We start from the raw sequence: 14,602 nt of genomic DNA on the forward strand, positions 1-14,602 counted from the left end.
GCTTTGGCTGTCTTGTCACTTTGCCGTGGTGTTCTCTGGCTAGGCCATGACCAGGATCACACCTGAGTGGTGGCCCTGTGGCGGCTGCACATATGGGCAGGATTTCCACAGCAGTTTTTGGGTAGTACCAATCGAGATCCCTGTGTTGATGCACATTTTAACATTTATCGTTTATTGTGGCCAAGAGGAGAGACAGAGTAGAAGCCTTAAAATCTTTCAATTCCAAAATGAAATGTGTTTACTTCTAGGCTTTGATAGTTCGTCACATTTTACCAGCATATGTGAATTTAAAAAAATTACATGCACATATACCCACACTAGACAAAAAGTATGTAGAGACAGTTGATTATTTAGAACCTGACTCCTCTTCTGAGTGGCATTACTTGAGCTCTGGAAATTTTCCTAAGCCATATTCTATAGGTGATTAATGCTGTCTCTGCTTTTTATTAGAGTGAGCTGAGACGGAGAGAGTAAATTTCGGTTGATGTAAAGATATTAAAAATATCTGCTTGCACTAAAAGCTGTTTTTTAAGTTTCTGGAAGCACAGGGACACCCTCCTGCTTGTTACTCCAGCCCTTCTGAATGCTCTATGTGTCAGCATTGCCTGCGTGGGGCAGACCCACTTCTGAGGCTTATAAGTGCAAAATTTCTAGCCAAATCTACTCAGGGCAGAAGGAATAGTCATGTATGGAATTTCTCCTAACCCCCGTCAGACTCTGGACATGTAGCTACAGTGTGCTCGCTGGTCCCCTTTTACTTCGTGGACCATCCTGGAGTCAATGCCGAGGGGTCTGGGCCCAGGCAGCATGCTTTGGGGTGGTGTCTGAGCACAGTGCATGGCTACTAACAACACGCACCTTTTTTGTGGAATCAGCCCAGAGTTGTACTGCTGGAGTGAAGACCAGTGACGAGGGGGCCTTGGCAGTAGTGGGTGTGAGCAATCAGGAGGAGCTGGGGGGCTTCTGTTGGACTACAAGGGGGTGGGCGGGCCAAGTTTGAAGGTATTAATTCTGTTCTTTTCCAAACCTTCCTGGAAGTAGCCTCTCTAGAACATTTTGTTCTAGACTGACCCAGCCTCCCTGCTTAGCGGTGGGTGAGCCAAGTGCCTTCTCCAGCCCCTGGGAGAGAACATTGACGTAGCGAGTATTGATGAGAACAAGTGATCGATGGCGATGGCTGTGCTGATGGGAACCTGCCTGGCATGGGCTTTTAGATACAAATGGACAAGCATTTAGAGGTTCATTACATCACGCATCTGTCACAGGATTCTCCTGGAATAACGGACTATCTGGAACTTACAGCAGAGCTAGAATGGACTTCTGACCCGCCTCTGGGAGGTGTGGTGGCCAGGACCTAGGAAGTGCCTGAGTTGTGTTGGGTTGTGTTCTTTTTGTCCCTAAGGGGTGGCCAGAAGCTTTCTGTAGCTTATAAGGATGAGTTGTGAGTCCAGACTCTTCACCACGTTTCTAGGAGACAACTTCCAGAGCCTTTTTTAGCCATGTACTAGACTTTAGAATTTTTAGCCATGTGCTGTGATGTCCCCCAGTTGCTTGTAGCGGACAGCTTTATAATAGACTTGTCATTGGAGACTGCTATCCCCTCTAAGGTTTGAGTGTAGTTATAAAAATATAGTAGTCGTCGTAGAAAACTTGGAAAATCCAGAAAATATAATGAAAATAACCAGCTATAAGCACTGGTTGGTTGCACTTCTCTGTGGACATATTTAAACTGTGACTGGTCTGTTAGCTCCATGGTCTCCCAGAACATCAGGAAAAAAGTTCACATGCGTGAGAAAAAGAAAACCAGTTTCAACCCCAATTTGGAATCTTTGTATGTGCAGGTGATGTTAGCCAAACCTTCCAGAGAAGTCTGCCGTTAGGAACTGGGGACGTGGCACTGTTTCTGTCTCCATCATCCACTTAAGCTGTTCCTGGAGCTGTTGAGACCTCGTGTTCGCCTGATCTCTTGCAGTGCTCTGGGCCATTCTCTTGTACTGGAGAGGATCAACATCTTGGGTGTAAGACACTGTCTTGGAGACAAGCAAGTCAGCATCATCTACGGCTGTGGATTTGAACTGTTAGGAGCTTTGTAGCCTCAGATTAGCTGTTTTTGTTTATTTTTCTCTTGTCTGTATGTTGTTGCTGGATATCCTTGACAATTCATGTCTGTAAGGCGTTGGGAGTGTTATGGGGCATGTATTGTCCTTATGACTTATCTAACACATGTCTGTGTGTGTGAATTGATGATGACAGTCAAAGCACATTTGGAACTTAAAAATTTAACTCTTCATGTAACCATAGGGCTCTGGGTTTTGAGATTGAAATCTAGAATTCTGGCAGTGCTCCAGATTGCTCTAGTAGATAGAAGGAATTTGGTGGAACGTTGCCCACCACCCAGTGAGATGAACGGGCCACTTTTAACCCTCCAGCACAAATGACACAGGGCGTTTAGCTACATGGGATACAGTCTGATGTGAATGCCCCCTCCAAAGTGCAGTCTGCCAAGTGGAGCCAAGAACACATCTGGGAGGGGGGTTACGAGGAAGGAAGGAGACAGTTGGGAAGTATAAAAACAGGAAGGTGCTCCTAGAAAGGCCAGTGCGGGCACCAACGGGAAGTGCGTCTGAGAGAGTGAGAGACCCTCTGTTGATTACCTGGCTGAATTCTTATGTGTCTATGGGATGTTTTTCTTGATTTTGTTCTGTATATTGATTTTGTATCCTGCAACTTTACTGAGTTTGTTTATTAGTTCTAACAGTTTTTTTCGTAGAGTCTTTAGGGTTTTCTATATATAATATCATGTCATCTGTAAATAGTGACTGTTTTACCTCTTCCTTTCCAATTTGGATGCCTTTTATTTCTTTTTCTTGCCTAGTTGCTCTGGCTAGGACCTCCAGTACTATGTTCAATAAATGTGGCGAGAATAGGCATCCTTGTCTTGTTCCTGATGTTAGAGGAAAAGCTGCCACCTTTTTTTCATCATACCATTGAGTATGATGTTAGCTCTGGGCTTGTCCCATATGGCCTTTATTATGTTGTGGTGCGTTCCGTCTGTACCCACTTTGTTGAGAGTTTTTATCATGTATGGATGTTGAATTTTGTCAAATGCTTTTTCTGCATCTATTGAGATGATCATATGATTTTTATCCTTCATTTTGTTAATATGATTGACTTGTGGGTGTTGAACTACCCTTGCATTCCTGGAATAAATTCCACTTGATCATGGAGTATGATCCTTTTAATGTATTGTTGAATTTGGTTTGCTAATGTTTTGTTGAGGATTTTTGCATCTGTGTTCATCATGGATATTGGCCTGTAAATTTCTTTTCTTGTGGTGTCCTTGTCTGATTTTGGTATCAGGGTAATGCTGGCCTCGTAAAATGAGGAGGAAGTGTTCCCTCCTCTGATTTTGTTCTAATTACCAAAAGCCACTATGTGGCAGGAGATAGCATTAGTTGCATTTGTGATTTTCTTTTGGACAAGAGTGACATATAGAACCACCCATCACCCCAAAACCTCAGTTCTGCAGCAACACATGTGATGATTCAAGAACGATTTTATGGCCTAGCTGCATGTAGTAGGCAGGGTCTCCTGTGTGTGTCTTCTGTAGTTTTCTAAGAGTTGAGCTCTTTAAGCACATCCCGCCCGTGACAGTAAAGCACCTGAAGGGTCTACAACAGTTGACTTGATGTCCTGGCTCCCAAGCCTGCTGTCTGCACCTGAGCCAGTGTCATCGTGACTTAATTCCAATTTACTCTCCTGACTGAGTGGTCTGCGGGTGTTTGGAAACAATGTGGAGAGGAACTTTGAGCTGGGGATCTTCCTCCAGGCGAGAAGCCCCAGGGTATAGTGAGCGCCCTGGGCCAGGAGGTGCTGTGGATTCTGTCCTAAGCCTGCCGCAGACCTCGGGTGCTAATGTCTCAGCCCAGGCCCTTCATCTGTCCACGACAGGGTCAGGGCGAGGGTCGAATGAGAGCACCAGGGAAGGTGCTTGGAAAGGTGCCGCTCCTTCTGTCTTTCAGTGGCATTGCTTTAAAGCTGGCCTCCCCATTGGGGCACCGGGCATTGGAAGGTCTGAATGTCGCTGCCCTCCTGGTGTTGACCCGGAGTCTTCATGTGACCCAAGTGGATGCTTTCAGTCTGAGAGCAAGCTGGGTTTGTTGAGCCTTTTAGGTCCCCTCTGCTGGACTCAGTTCTGGTGTGGTTTTGATTTTTAAAGTATATGGTATAAACATGGGCATTACGTTTACATTAGGAAATCACGTGCCCCCCTCTGTCAGCATGCTTGCAGTCTGGCTGACAACCTTGGTTTCCCTGACTTGTCTCTTGGATGGTCTTGGGGGAGATCCCAGGCTTAGTGAGCTGACATCATGTCAGCAGGAGTGATGAGGGGCATAACCGACTCTTCTAACACATGCAGAGCTTAAAAATCCAGGGAGGACTGCCACTCAGAGCAGACATAGGGGAGGCTTGCAGTTTCATTTCAAAGAGCTACTGCTTTTAAAGGAAAACAGGGAACTCCCCCTTTGAAATTGCCAAGTCTGTGGCATATTCTTTGAACAGTCTTTCTAGGGGCTTCGAGATCAGATTGATTTTAGAAAGAACCACACATGGCCAGCAGTTAAGTTGGGAGATGAGGGGAAAGGAGACAAGAGGAGAGGGTCATGCTGAATGGGCCCATTTATTTTTTTCTTCAATATTTTATCATGAAATTTTAAAAACATATGGAAAAGTTGGAAGAATTATACAGTGAACGTCCATTTACCACCACCTGATTCTGTAGCCCTCTGCTTGCACATCATTATTGCACATCTTTCCATCCACCCATCCCTCCATCAGTCCCCTTTATTCTCTGATGCCTTTCAAAGTACATGGCAGGCATCAGTATATTTCACCCCTAAACACTTGAGCGTGCATTTCACTCTCTGGAGTTCAGTATTTGTGTATGGTTCCTGATCCTGCTTATTATTGCTTGTTTAACAAACATAAAACCCATAAATACTGAGACTGACTTTACTGTGTGTCTTGCTAACCAACTCAAGATGAATGTGGGATCAACGGCAGGTGCCCTGCAGACAATCAAGACTCATTTAGAAATGTGTGTTCTTAGGCTGAAACCTCGGGTAACAGTTGGTAGCTTCTTGCCAGCTGTCTGCACACTGCAAAGGCTTAGGATGGTGCCTTTGCTGCTCCCCATCCACCAGGCCAAGCTGGTGGCCTGACAGCGGCTGTCCCATCTCCAGGTGCCCCTTGACCTTGCCAGCTTGGCCATCCTTCCTGCGTCTGGTGCGATCATGCAGCTCTAGTGCTTGGACACCATCCCTGGCTCCCACTGCGTATTAGCCAGAGTTCTCCAGACAAACAGAACCTATTTCTTTATATAAAGAAATTTATCATAAGAAATTGGATTCCACAATTATGGAGGCTGACAAGTTCCAAGATCTGTAGTCAGCAGGCTGGAGACCCAGAGAAGCTGATGTAGTTTCAGTCCGAAAGCCAGCGGGCTCCACACCCAGGAAGAGACCATGTTTCCATCTGAGTCCGAAGGTCGAGAAAGACCATGTCTCACTCAAGGCAGTCAGGCTGGGGGGAAGTCCCTCTTATTCGTGGGTAGATCAGCCTTTTCGTACTATTCAGGAAGAGCCCATGTTTCAGTTAGAGTTCAAAGTTAGAAAAGACTGATATCACAGCTCTGAAACCAGGCAGGAGGGGTTCCTTCTTCCTCAGGGGAGGGTTAGCCTTCTTTTATTTGGGCCTTCGACTGATTGGATGAGGCTCAGCACAATTGGGAGGGCAATCTGCTTGATTCAAAATTGATTTAAACGTTCATCTCATTCAGAAACATTCTCGCAGCATACCCAGAATAATGTTTGACCAAATGTCTGGGCCTTCTGTGGCTCAATCCAGCTGAAACATAAAATTAAGCACCACACACTGCCTGCAGAAAGACCCCAGACCCTGCACCTGGCAGTCAGGGCCCTGCATGAGTTGGTAGTTGGCTTGCTCATTCATTCATTCGTTCGTTCATTCACTCAACAAATATATGTGCAAAGGAAATTGAAGTGAAGGACATTTTCCAAAACATTTGCTGTGGCTGGTCATCTCTGTAGTGGGGTCTCAAGTCGCCACCAGGTTTCCTTTTCTCCAGTTGTCTTCAGTGAATATATATGCACTGCTTTTGAAAGAAGGGGGGAATGTGGTTTTTTACAAAAAGAGAGATGACCCTACTTAAACCTTAGTCTGCAGTCCCACGACATTTTGGACTCTGCCCCCATCTATTAAAGAATCCCGCACTCCTTTAGTTCTGTAAACTGACGGGGGGCTCATCACTTTACAAGGGCGCTTGCTCTAGGTCTTCTGAGGCTGCGGTTCCTTGTCATTGGAGCTGATGACTTAGAGGCTGGGTTTCATAATGACCCAGTTGTCTGTTTTATTATGCTTTGAAAAGACATTTTTATTCTTAGAATTCTTTAGAAACTTGTAGGTAAGACTTGCCAAATGTAAACATTTGCCTTTGTAAGGAATTTCTTCACAGTTCTCTGCTGCTCGTGCCCTTTGCTCTGATTTACTCTAAGGTGGAGACTGGCTGGCTCTAAAACGAACACCTGCTTTTTCTCTCTTGCTGTAGTGCTTCACCGGTACAGACACATTTTGGGACTGTGGCAGCCAGACATTGGGCCATACGGAGGACTGCTGAATGTGGTGGTAAGTCCAGGAGCGCCACGCGTGACTTGTGGAGTCAGGACTGATGCCCACGTGGACAGAACGCAGTGCCTTTTCTAGCAGAGGGGATGCCAGCTGGTGCCTTACGATGTTCACTAATCACAGAGGACCTCTCAGCAGGGTACTGTTTGGGAGCCACAGGTTTTCTTTTTTTTCTTTTTTTGTGAGGAAGATCAGCCCTGAGCTAACATCGATGCTAATCCTCCTCTTTTTGCTGAGGAAGACCGGCTCTGAGCTAACATCTATTGCCAATCCTCCTCCTTTTTTTTTTTTTTCTCCCCAAAGCCCCAGTAGATAGTTGTATGTCATAGTTGCACATCCTTCTAGTTGCTGTATGTGGGACGCAGCCTCAGCATGGCCAGACAAGCGGTGCGTCGGTGCACGCCCGGGATCCGAACCCGGGCCACCAGTAGCCAAGCACGCTCACTTAACTGCTAAGCCACGGGTCCGGCCCACAGAGGTTGTTTTGTAAATGAGCAAAGATTTGTTTTAAGTAGCTCTCAGCCTTCTCACTGCGTCCTTGGACACTGTGAGGACGGGATGCAGGCTGCCGTGAGTGCACCTTCCCTGTCCTGGTCCCTGCCTCCTGGACACCGAGGGCCATTGCATTCATGCCCTCAGACCCTCTGGTTTTGGATTGTGCACTAGTCTGTTGCCCTAAATCAGGGGTGGGCAAACTAAAAGGAGGAAGATGCATGGAGGCTGTGTGGGGCCCTCAAAGCCTCAAATACTCACCCTCTGGCCCTGGGAACCATCAGGCACAGGCGTGGTGTCGTGGCAGGAGCCATGTCTCTGCACCCTGAGGTGCTCCCAGCTTTCGGTTGTTGTGTGCACCTTTTATTGTTCCACTGATGCGTGTGGAGTGCGTGCCGTGTGAATCAGATGCCGTCCAGCTGCCAGGAGGCACTCTAGGGGTGCAGTGTCAGCGTGAGTCACCAAGCAGGCACGGTGGCCTCCAACCAGCCTGGGCTGGCGGTGACCAGAAGCCTTAGAAGAAAGTCAGAAAGTGGGGTTGTCAGGCCCTGGTTATAAATATTTTCTCACCTACCATAGTAATGCCAGAGTCAGGGCTGGGTCCTCCATGGATGGTAAAGCCAGCGGTGAGCGCTTTTTTGGAAACAAGTTGTTTGCACAGTGTCAGAGCATCTCCCCGCAGATGTCTCAGCTTCCTGGGGCTGCTGTAACAAATTACCACAAACTGGGTGGTGTAAAACAACAGAAATTTATTCTTACACTTCTGGAGGCCTGAAGTCCAAAATCAGTATTCTTGTGCTGGAATGAGTCTGCCGCAGGGCCACGCTCCCTCTGAAGGCTCTAGAGGGGGAGGCCTCCTGGTCTCCTCCCGCTCCTGCGGCTCCAGGCTCTCCGGGGATTGTGGCAGCATCACTTCCTCTCTGGCTCCGACGTCACGTGGGCTTTGCTCCCTTCTGTGTCTCAGACCTCTCTCTGCCTCCCTCTTATGAGGATATAAGTGATAGCAGTTAGGGTCCACCCCGATAATCCTGAATAATGTCATCTCGAGACCCTTAACTTCATCACATCTGCAAAGTCCTCTTTTGCCATGTAAGGTGATAATGTCACAGGTTCCAGGGGTTAGGATGTGGACCTGTTTTGGGGCCCATATTCAGCCGACTATGATTACAAGGAGGAAAGGTGCCTTTAAGCGGAGAGATCTGGCCAACAGCACTCAACCAGGTGATCTACGTTAACTAACCAGTTAACTAACCCAACCAGGTGATCCACTTTAACTAACCAGCAGTGGGATGCTGACCTCGGGACCTCCTGGTGTGGTGTGAAGGATGCAGCTTTACTTCTGTGGAGCTCCTGCCAAAAAATATACAACCCAAGTCTCATCATGAGCAGCTCTCACACCGAGTCACACTGGGAGAGGCCACAGAATCACTGCCCTCTGCCCTCAAAGTGTTACGTTCATGGAGGCAAGAAAGGCTGATGAGCTAAGAGCCGTGGGAACTAAGTGCATTCCTGTGACCAGTCTTGAGGACACCCTCACCAGGGTCTGGGACAAAGAGGGGACCGAGGCCACCTTGCCAGGCAGATGCAAGGGCTGCCTTGGAAGCAGGTGGCCAGCCTGCTGACACCTGCCTGCACCCTCGTGAGGAGTTCTCCCGCCACGCCGCTGCCGAGGTCCTGACCCGGAGAATCTGAGGCCACGAATGTTTCTTCTCTCAGCCGCTGTGTTTTCCTGACACTGACACTGGCTGTTGGCCAGTGTTGGCAGTGTTTTCCCGCCTCCTGCACGCCTCGTCTTTTCCGTGAGGTGTGGACATTGCTGTGAGGGGGCTGAGCGCCGGATGACTCTCCCCTAAGCTGGTCTGGCTGTTAGGCAAGCGGGAAGCTGGCTGAGGCTCACTCGATCTCTTGGTGGCGTGGTGTAGCTCTGCGTGGCTGGTGTAGAGGAGCCTTTCTTCTGGGCTAGTTTAGCTCTGTGACTAAGGCCTGAGCTCTCTGGGGTCCCCACTCCGTGCCCCAGGGGTTCTGTGAGGGCCCCCTTCTCTGGCTGCTTGGAACTGGAACATCTCGAGACCTGTGTGACCCTGGGGATTGTCCAGCTCACGGCCCAACTCATGGTCCAGGCTGCAGTGTCACTGTGGCTTGGTGTTCATCCTGACCCGGGGCCCCGCGGCAGATCTGGGGCTCTTTGTCTGCGCAGCTCCCTCCTTTCTGGGTCCTTGACCCACATTTCTCCAGTCCTGTCAGAGCCCTTGAACTTGGGTCTCCATTTCGTCAAGTTAGAACACTGCCAAGTTCTGCTGTGGCCTCCCTTGAGCCCTGCGGCCTGGAAGGTGCCTCCAGCAGAAGTCCAGGGGATGGCAGGGGCCACCTCTTCTATTTCCCTTCTCTGCGGTCACAGTCCTGTGCTGCCTGTGGTCTGGTGTCTCATAGTTTAGTTCACAGCAGGAGGGCAAGTCCCAGTCCCAGCTACTCCATCATGGCTAAGATGTAGGTCTGGAATTATTTTTTGTTTTCTGGTGAAGTTCTTCTGAGTGTCTCTTTTTTCAGTACTCAAGTTTTCTGTAAAGGTTGTGACCTCTGGGTCAGTTTCCATTGTCTCTTTTTTTCTGGATTTGCAGGCGTGTCAGCCTGTCTCCTGGTGTGCCCACACAAATGGCCACGCATGCTGGTCCCCCAGGAGGTGTCCTGGCCTCTGGCCTATAGAGTCAGCAGAGTGCCTTGCTCTGACCAGGCCTGATGCGCGGCTGTGTCTCAGGCTTGGTGAGGGCCGGCTCTGTCCTGTCTGCCCTTGTCCTCAGAGCATACCCCTCAGGATCGCCTGAAGGCCCTGGGCACCTCCTCCTCTCCAGGGCTGAATTCCAGTTTTTCTCTTCCCAGCTTCACAGCCCCTTTTCTACTTGGTTTCTCTGTCCCTTGCCCTCACAGTTCAGGATTCAGCAAATGCATCAAGGGCAGAGCATGCGCACCGTGGGGCCCACTTCTTTGGTTCCCGCTCTCGGTCTGCCCCTGGAGCTCTGGCCTCCCTTCTCTGCCCAGCCACAAGCGGTCAGAGCTGGGGACAAAGGGCTGGAAGCCCTGCTCCCCTTGGCTCAGCTCAGCCTGTCCCTTCTCTTCAGGACCTTGGCCTTGTCTTGGGGCCACCTGCTTGCTCCCTGATGTCTTCAAAGGGCACTGAAACTTTCTAGTTCACTCAGTCTTTATCCCTGGTCTCAGCTGGAGGCGGCTGACATGACCTCCTTGGTCGTAGCCAGGAGAAGAGGCTTCTTACAGTTTAATTTTTCTGTGCTTCTCAGTCACCAGCCTCTCTTAGTTTGAAAAGCAGCTGCTCATTTCTCGGCCCACTTAAAACATGTAGGTTGTCTCACTTGGAGTGTTCACAGGCGTGTGTGTAGCGGGCACGGCCCTCGGCCCGTTCCCTGCAGCGTGGCTGTCCCCCCCGAGAGGCCTGCTGTGTGTCCCCACAGAAGCCCCGGGACCAGAGTGCGCAGTGGTACTCTGCCGAGCGCTGGGCAGGCGCCTGCCCCCAATGTCGCAGTGGTACTCTGCCGAGCACTGGGCAGGCGCCTGCCCCCAATGTCGCTGTGGCTGATGCTGCAGTGAAAACAAGGTTGGGTGCCCTTGGGGATCGCCGGTGTTCTGATCTTGCTTCCCTCTCGTTGCACACACGTTTGGGGGCCAGAGGCCTGAGTCCAGGGGACTGGCAGCGCCCATCGTGTAAGGGCCTGTAGGTCTGCCTCCTGGTGGCCTGGGGCCTGGCTCGCCTCCGTGGGGCTCATCTGACCTGGTTCACATGGGCCACCTGGTGACTCTGGTGACTCCGTCACTCTGTGTATGTTGCTGGCCAGGAGGGGTTTTGGGCAGGGAAAAATATTGCTTCATATTCTTTATGATTTGGTGGAAACGTGCTCTGTGCTTGTTATGTTCTTTTTTTGTGTGTGAGGAAGATCAGCCCTGAGCTAACATCTGCCAGTCCTCCTCTTTTTGCTGAGGAAGACTGGCCCTGGGCTAACATCTGTGCCCATCTTCCTCTGCTTTATATGGGATGCCGCCACAGCACGCCTTAACAAGTGGTGCGTTGGTGCGCGCCCAGGATCCAAACCCAGGCCACCAGCAGCGGAGCGCGCACACTTAACCCCTACGCCACGGGACCGGCCCCTGTGCTTGTTATGTTTAATCTCACTGGGGAAAAGCCCTGCTTTTAGAGTGTTCCTCTCGAGGATGGCAGACAGCTCCCAGCATGGGCGGATTTCTTTCCTTTCTTGTAGTCGGGGGGTGGGGTTGGTGGTGGTAATTGTTTTCTTACTGGCAGTAAGCAGTAGAGTAAAAAAAAATGCAGCTCCTGAAAGTAGAGAATAAGTAGGGGAAATGGAGCTGGTGACAGAACAATGTCAACTGGCTCTTGTCTCAGACCAGTTAGCCACAGAAATGATTAAATTCTCTCCTCCTCTGTCACTGGAGCTAGAAGCTGTGGGTCCAGGCTCTTCTGGGAAGGCAGCGACTGCAGGGCCATCTCAAGTGCAGCCTCAGAGGCGACTCTCCCCTCCACCGAGAACGTGCCACGCATTTGTGCTGGGGACTGCCCTGTCGTTTGATCTGATCTCCATCACTTTCTGTCATTCACCGTTTCAGACCCCCCCGGAGTCGTGGGAGCAGTGGTGTGAGACCCCACAGATGCCCACCTCCTAGATTCAAGTTATCGATGGTGTGCCAAGGTCCTGGCATCTGTCTCCTCCCTTTGCGTTTGTTTTCAGGCATTTTAAAGCAAATCCCGGGCCTGCGTCATTTCATCTGTTCCTACTTCAGTGCAGATCTCTACGAATGTGGGTATTTTCCTGCACACCCACCATGTCCTTTGCACACCCTGCAAAAGAGGCAGTCATCCCTTGGTACTCCCTGAGACCAGTCCCTATGTAAGGCTCCCTTATTGTCTCAGAACTGCCTTTTGACAGCTGGTTTGTTCACATCGGGACCTAAACCAGGCCCTCACGTTCTGCCTCATGAATCTCGCCTGTAGGAAGCAGCACCCCCATTTTTTTCTCAGGTCAGTTGCCCTATTGGGTGTCCAACTTTCTGTATTATTATGCTTGCTTCTTTCTAGTGTCGTTTAGCTTGTTCCCCCAGCCCCCATCCCCCCATTTTAGAGCTGGAAGTTCTCTCTAAAAGGCTTGCTTGGATTCAGGTCTAACTACTTCTTTCTATTTAAAAAAAATTAATTTTTTTGGCTTTATTGAGGTATAATTGACAAAGTTGTAAGATACAGTAGTCCCCCCTTATGTGTGGGAGATATGTCCGAGACCCCCAGCGGATGCCTGAAACAGCAGATAGTACTGAATCCTATATGTAGCACGTTTTTTCCTCTACATACATGTTTGAAGTGTGACAGCAAAACTAGCATGAATTTCTTTTTCCTTCTTCACAATTTCACAGAGAGAAGATTTGTTCTTACTGTAGATCTTAGCAACCTCAGTGTACGATTTTTTTCCTTTCTTTCTTAAGTCAAGAACTTTTACCTTTTCACCTAAAGGAAGCACTGTACGGCTTCTCTTTGGCACATGCGAATTGCCAGCATCACTGCTTTTGCGCTTTGGGGCCATTGTTGAGTAAAATAAGGGTGACCTGAACACAAGCACAGGGATACCGCAGCAGTCTGATAACTGAGACAGCTGTTAAGTGACTAATGGTCGGGTAGCGTATACGGTGTGGATCCGCTGGACACAGGGACGGTGTGACATTTCCTCACATTACTTAGAACAGCACGCACTTTAAAACTTATAAATTGTTTATTTCTGGAATTTTCCACTTAATATTTTCAGACCTAAGGTAACTAAAACTGCGGAATGTGAAATCATGGATAAGGGGGACTCCAGTATATAAAGTGTACATTGTGGGGCTGGCCCAGTGGCGCAAGTGGTTAAGTGCGCGCGCTCCGCTTTGGCGGCCCGGGGTTTGCAAGTTTTGATCCCCGTTGCACACTGATGCACCACTTGGTAAGCCATGCTGTGGCGGCGTCCCATATAAAGTAGAGGAAGATGGGCACAGATGTTAGCCCAGGGCCACTCTTCCTCAAGAAAAAAGGGGAAGATTGGCATCGGATGTTAGCTCAGGGCTAGTCCTCACAAAAAAAATAAAGTGTACATTGTGGTGATTTGATATCTGTGTACACTGTGAAGGGATTCCCACCATCTAATTAATTAACACATTCATCACCTCACATTTTTACCTTTTTTTTTTGGTGAGACTATTTAAATTCTACTCTCTTAGCAGATTTCAATGATATTATATAGTGTTAGCAACTATAGGCACCATGTTTTACATGAGATAACTACTTTTTTTTTTTTGGTGAGGAAGATTAGCCCTGAGCTAACACCTACTGCCAATCCTCCTCTTTTTGCTGAGGAAGATTGGCCCTGGGCTAACATCCATGCCCATCCTCCTCTATAAATGTGGGACACCGCCACAGCATGGCTTGATGAGGGTGCCTAGGTCCGTGCCCAGGATCCGAACCAGCGAACCCCAGGCCGCTGAGGTGGAGCACGCTAACTTAACCACTATGCCACTGGGCCAGACCCGAGATAACTACTTTTTAAGTAACAAGCACTTGGTGGGCTGGGTGGTGCTCCTCCTGATGCACTAGGTTGGGGACACCTTGATGTCTGCTGGCCCCGAGGTTCTCAGTGGGAATGAGTGTAGAGACGAGGGTGGTCCTCGTGGACAGTTGTGAGGTGGGGACCCTCAGCGCCTCATCTTGACCCTCAAGTGGACTTGTGCCTTGTTTGCTCACCACAGGTGGATGGCTTGTTCATTATTGGCTGGATGTACCTGCCTCCCCATGATCCTCACGTGGATGACCCAATGCGATTCAAACCCTTGTTTAGAATCCACCTGATGGAGAGGAAGTCGGCCACAGTGGAGTGCATGTATGGCCACAGAGGGCCCCACAACGGCCACATCCAGGTGAGTGCGTGCTCCGGGCTTCCTTAGACGTGGCAGCTGAGTGTGGGAGAGGAGCCAGGTCTCTGTTCTTCCCAGTCCTAGTGCCACCGTGTGGGGCGCCAGCTGAGCTTGCTGTGGTATTCCCAGCTATAGAACTGTGCCCATAAAAATCAGTGGACATGGAGGAAGTGGGTGCTCTACCCTTGCCCCCTCTGTGCATTCTCTATGCTCTCGTGCTGTGATGTAACTCCTCAAAGAATCACTCGCTGGAACCTCCACTGATTCTGCATTCAGTTAGAACCATCTGTGCTTTCCAACCATAATTCTTTACTGCTCCGTTTTCTCCTCTTTGCAAGAATATCAGCTAGGAGTGGTGCTCTGCTCTCTGACACTGGTGCGGCCGATGGCCACCCTGATGAGCAAGTGTGTTATCTGACATGCTAGGAAAGCACCAGCCCCTTTGTGCTGCTCT

At 49.4% G+C, this 14,602-nt stretch overlaps 1 protein-coding gene across 4 annotated transcripts in view; it reads left to right on the plus strand.

Annotated features, from left to right (window-relative positions):
- Positions 1 to 14,602, plus strand: part of FBXO31 (F-box protein 31) — a 46,341-nt gene that overhangs the window by 17,216 nt on the left and 14,523 nt on the right. For 3 of the 4 annotated variants that reach the window (XM_014792646.2, XM_087419828.1, XM_087419829.1), the window contains 2 exons: positions 6,629 to 6,705; positions 13,984 to 14,151. In XM_014792646.2, the coding sequence (XP_014648132.2) occupies positions 6,629 to 6,705; positions 13,984 to 14,151 (245 nt within the window). The remainder of the gene's footprint in view (positions 1 to 6,628; positions 6,706 to 13,983; positions 14,152 to 14,602) is intronic. The other variant, XM_087419830.1, reaches the window with a different exon arrangement.

This window comes from Ceratotherium simum, chromosome 30, assembly GCF_057802395.1.
Source record: "Ceratotherium simum simum isolate JZ-2026a chromosome 30, ASM5780239v1, whole genome shotgun sequence".
Classification (NCBI taxonomy): domain Eukaryota; kingdom Metazoa; phylum Chordata; class Mammalia; order Perissodactyla; family Rhinocerotidae; genus Ceratotherium; species Ceratotherium simum.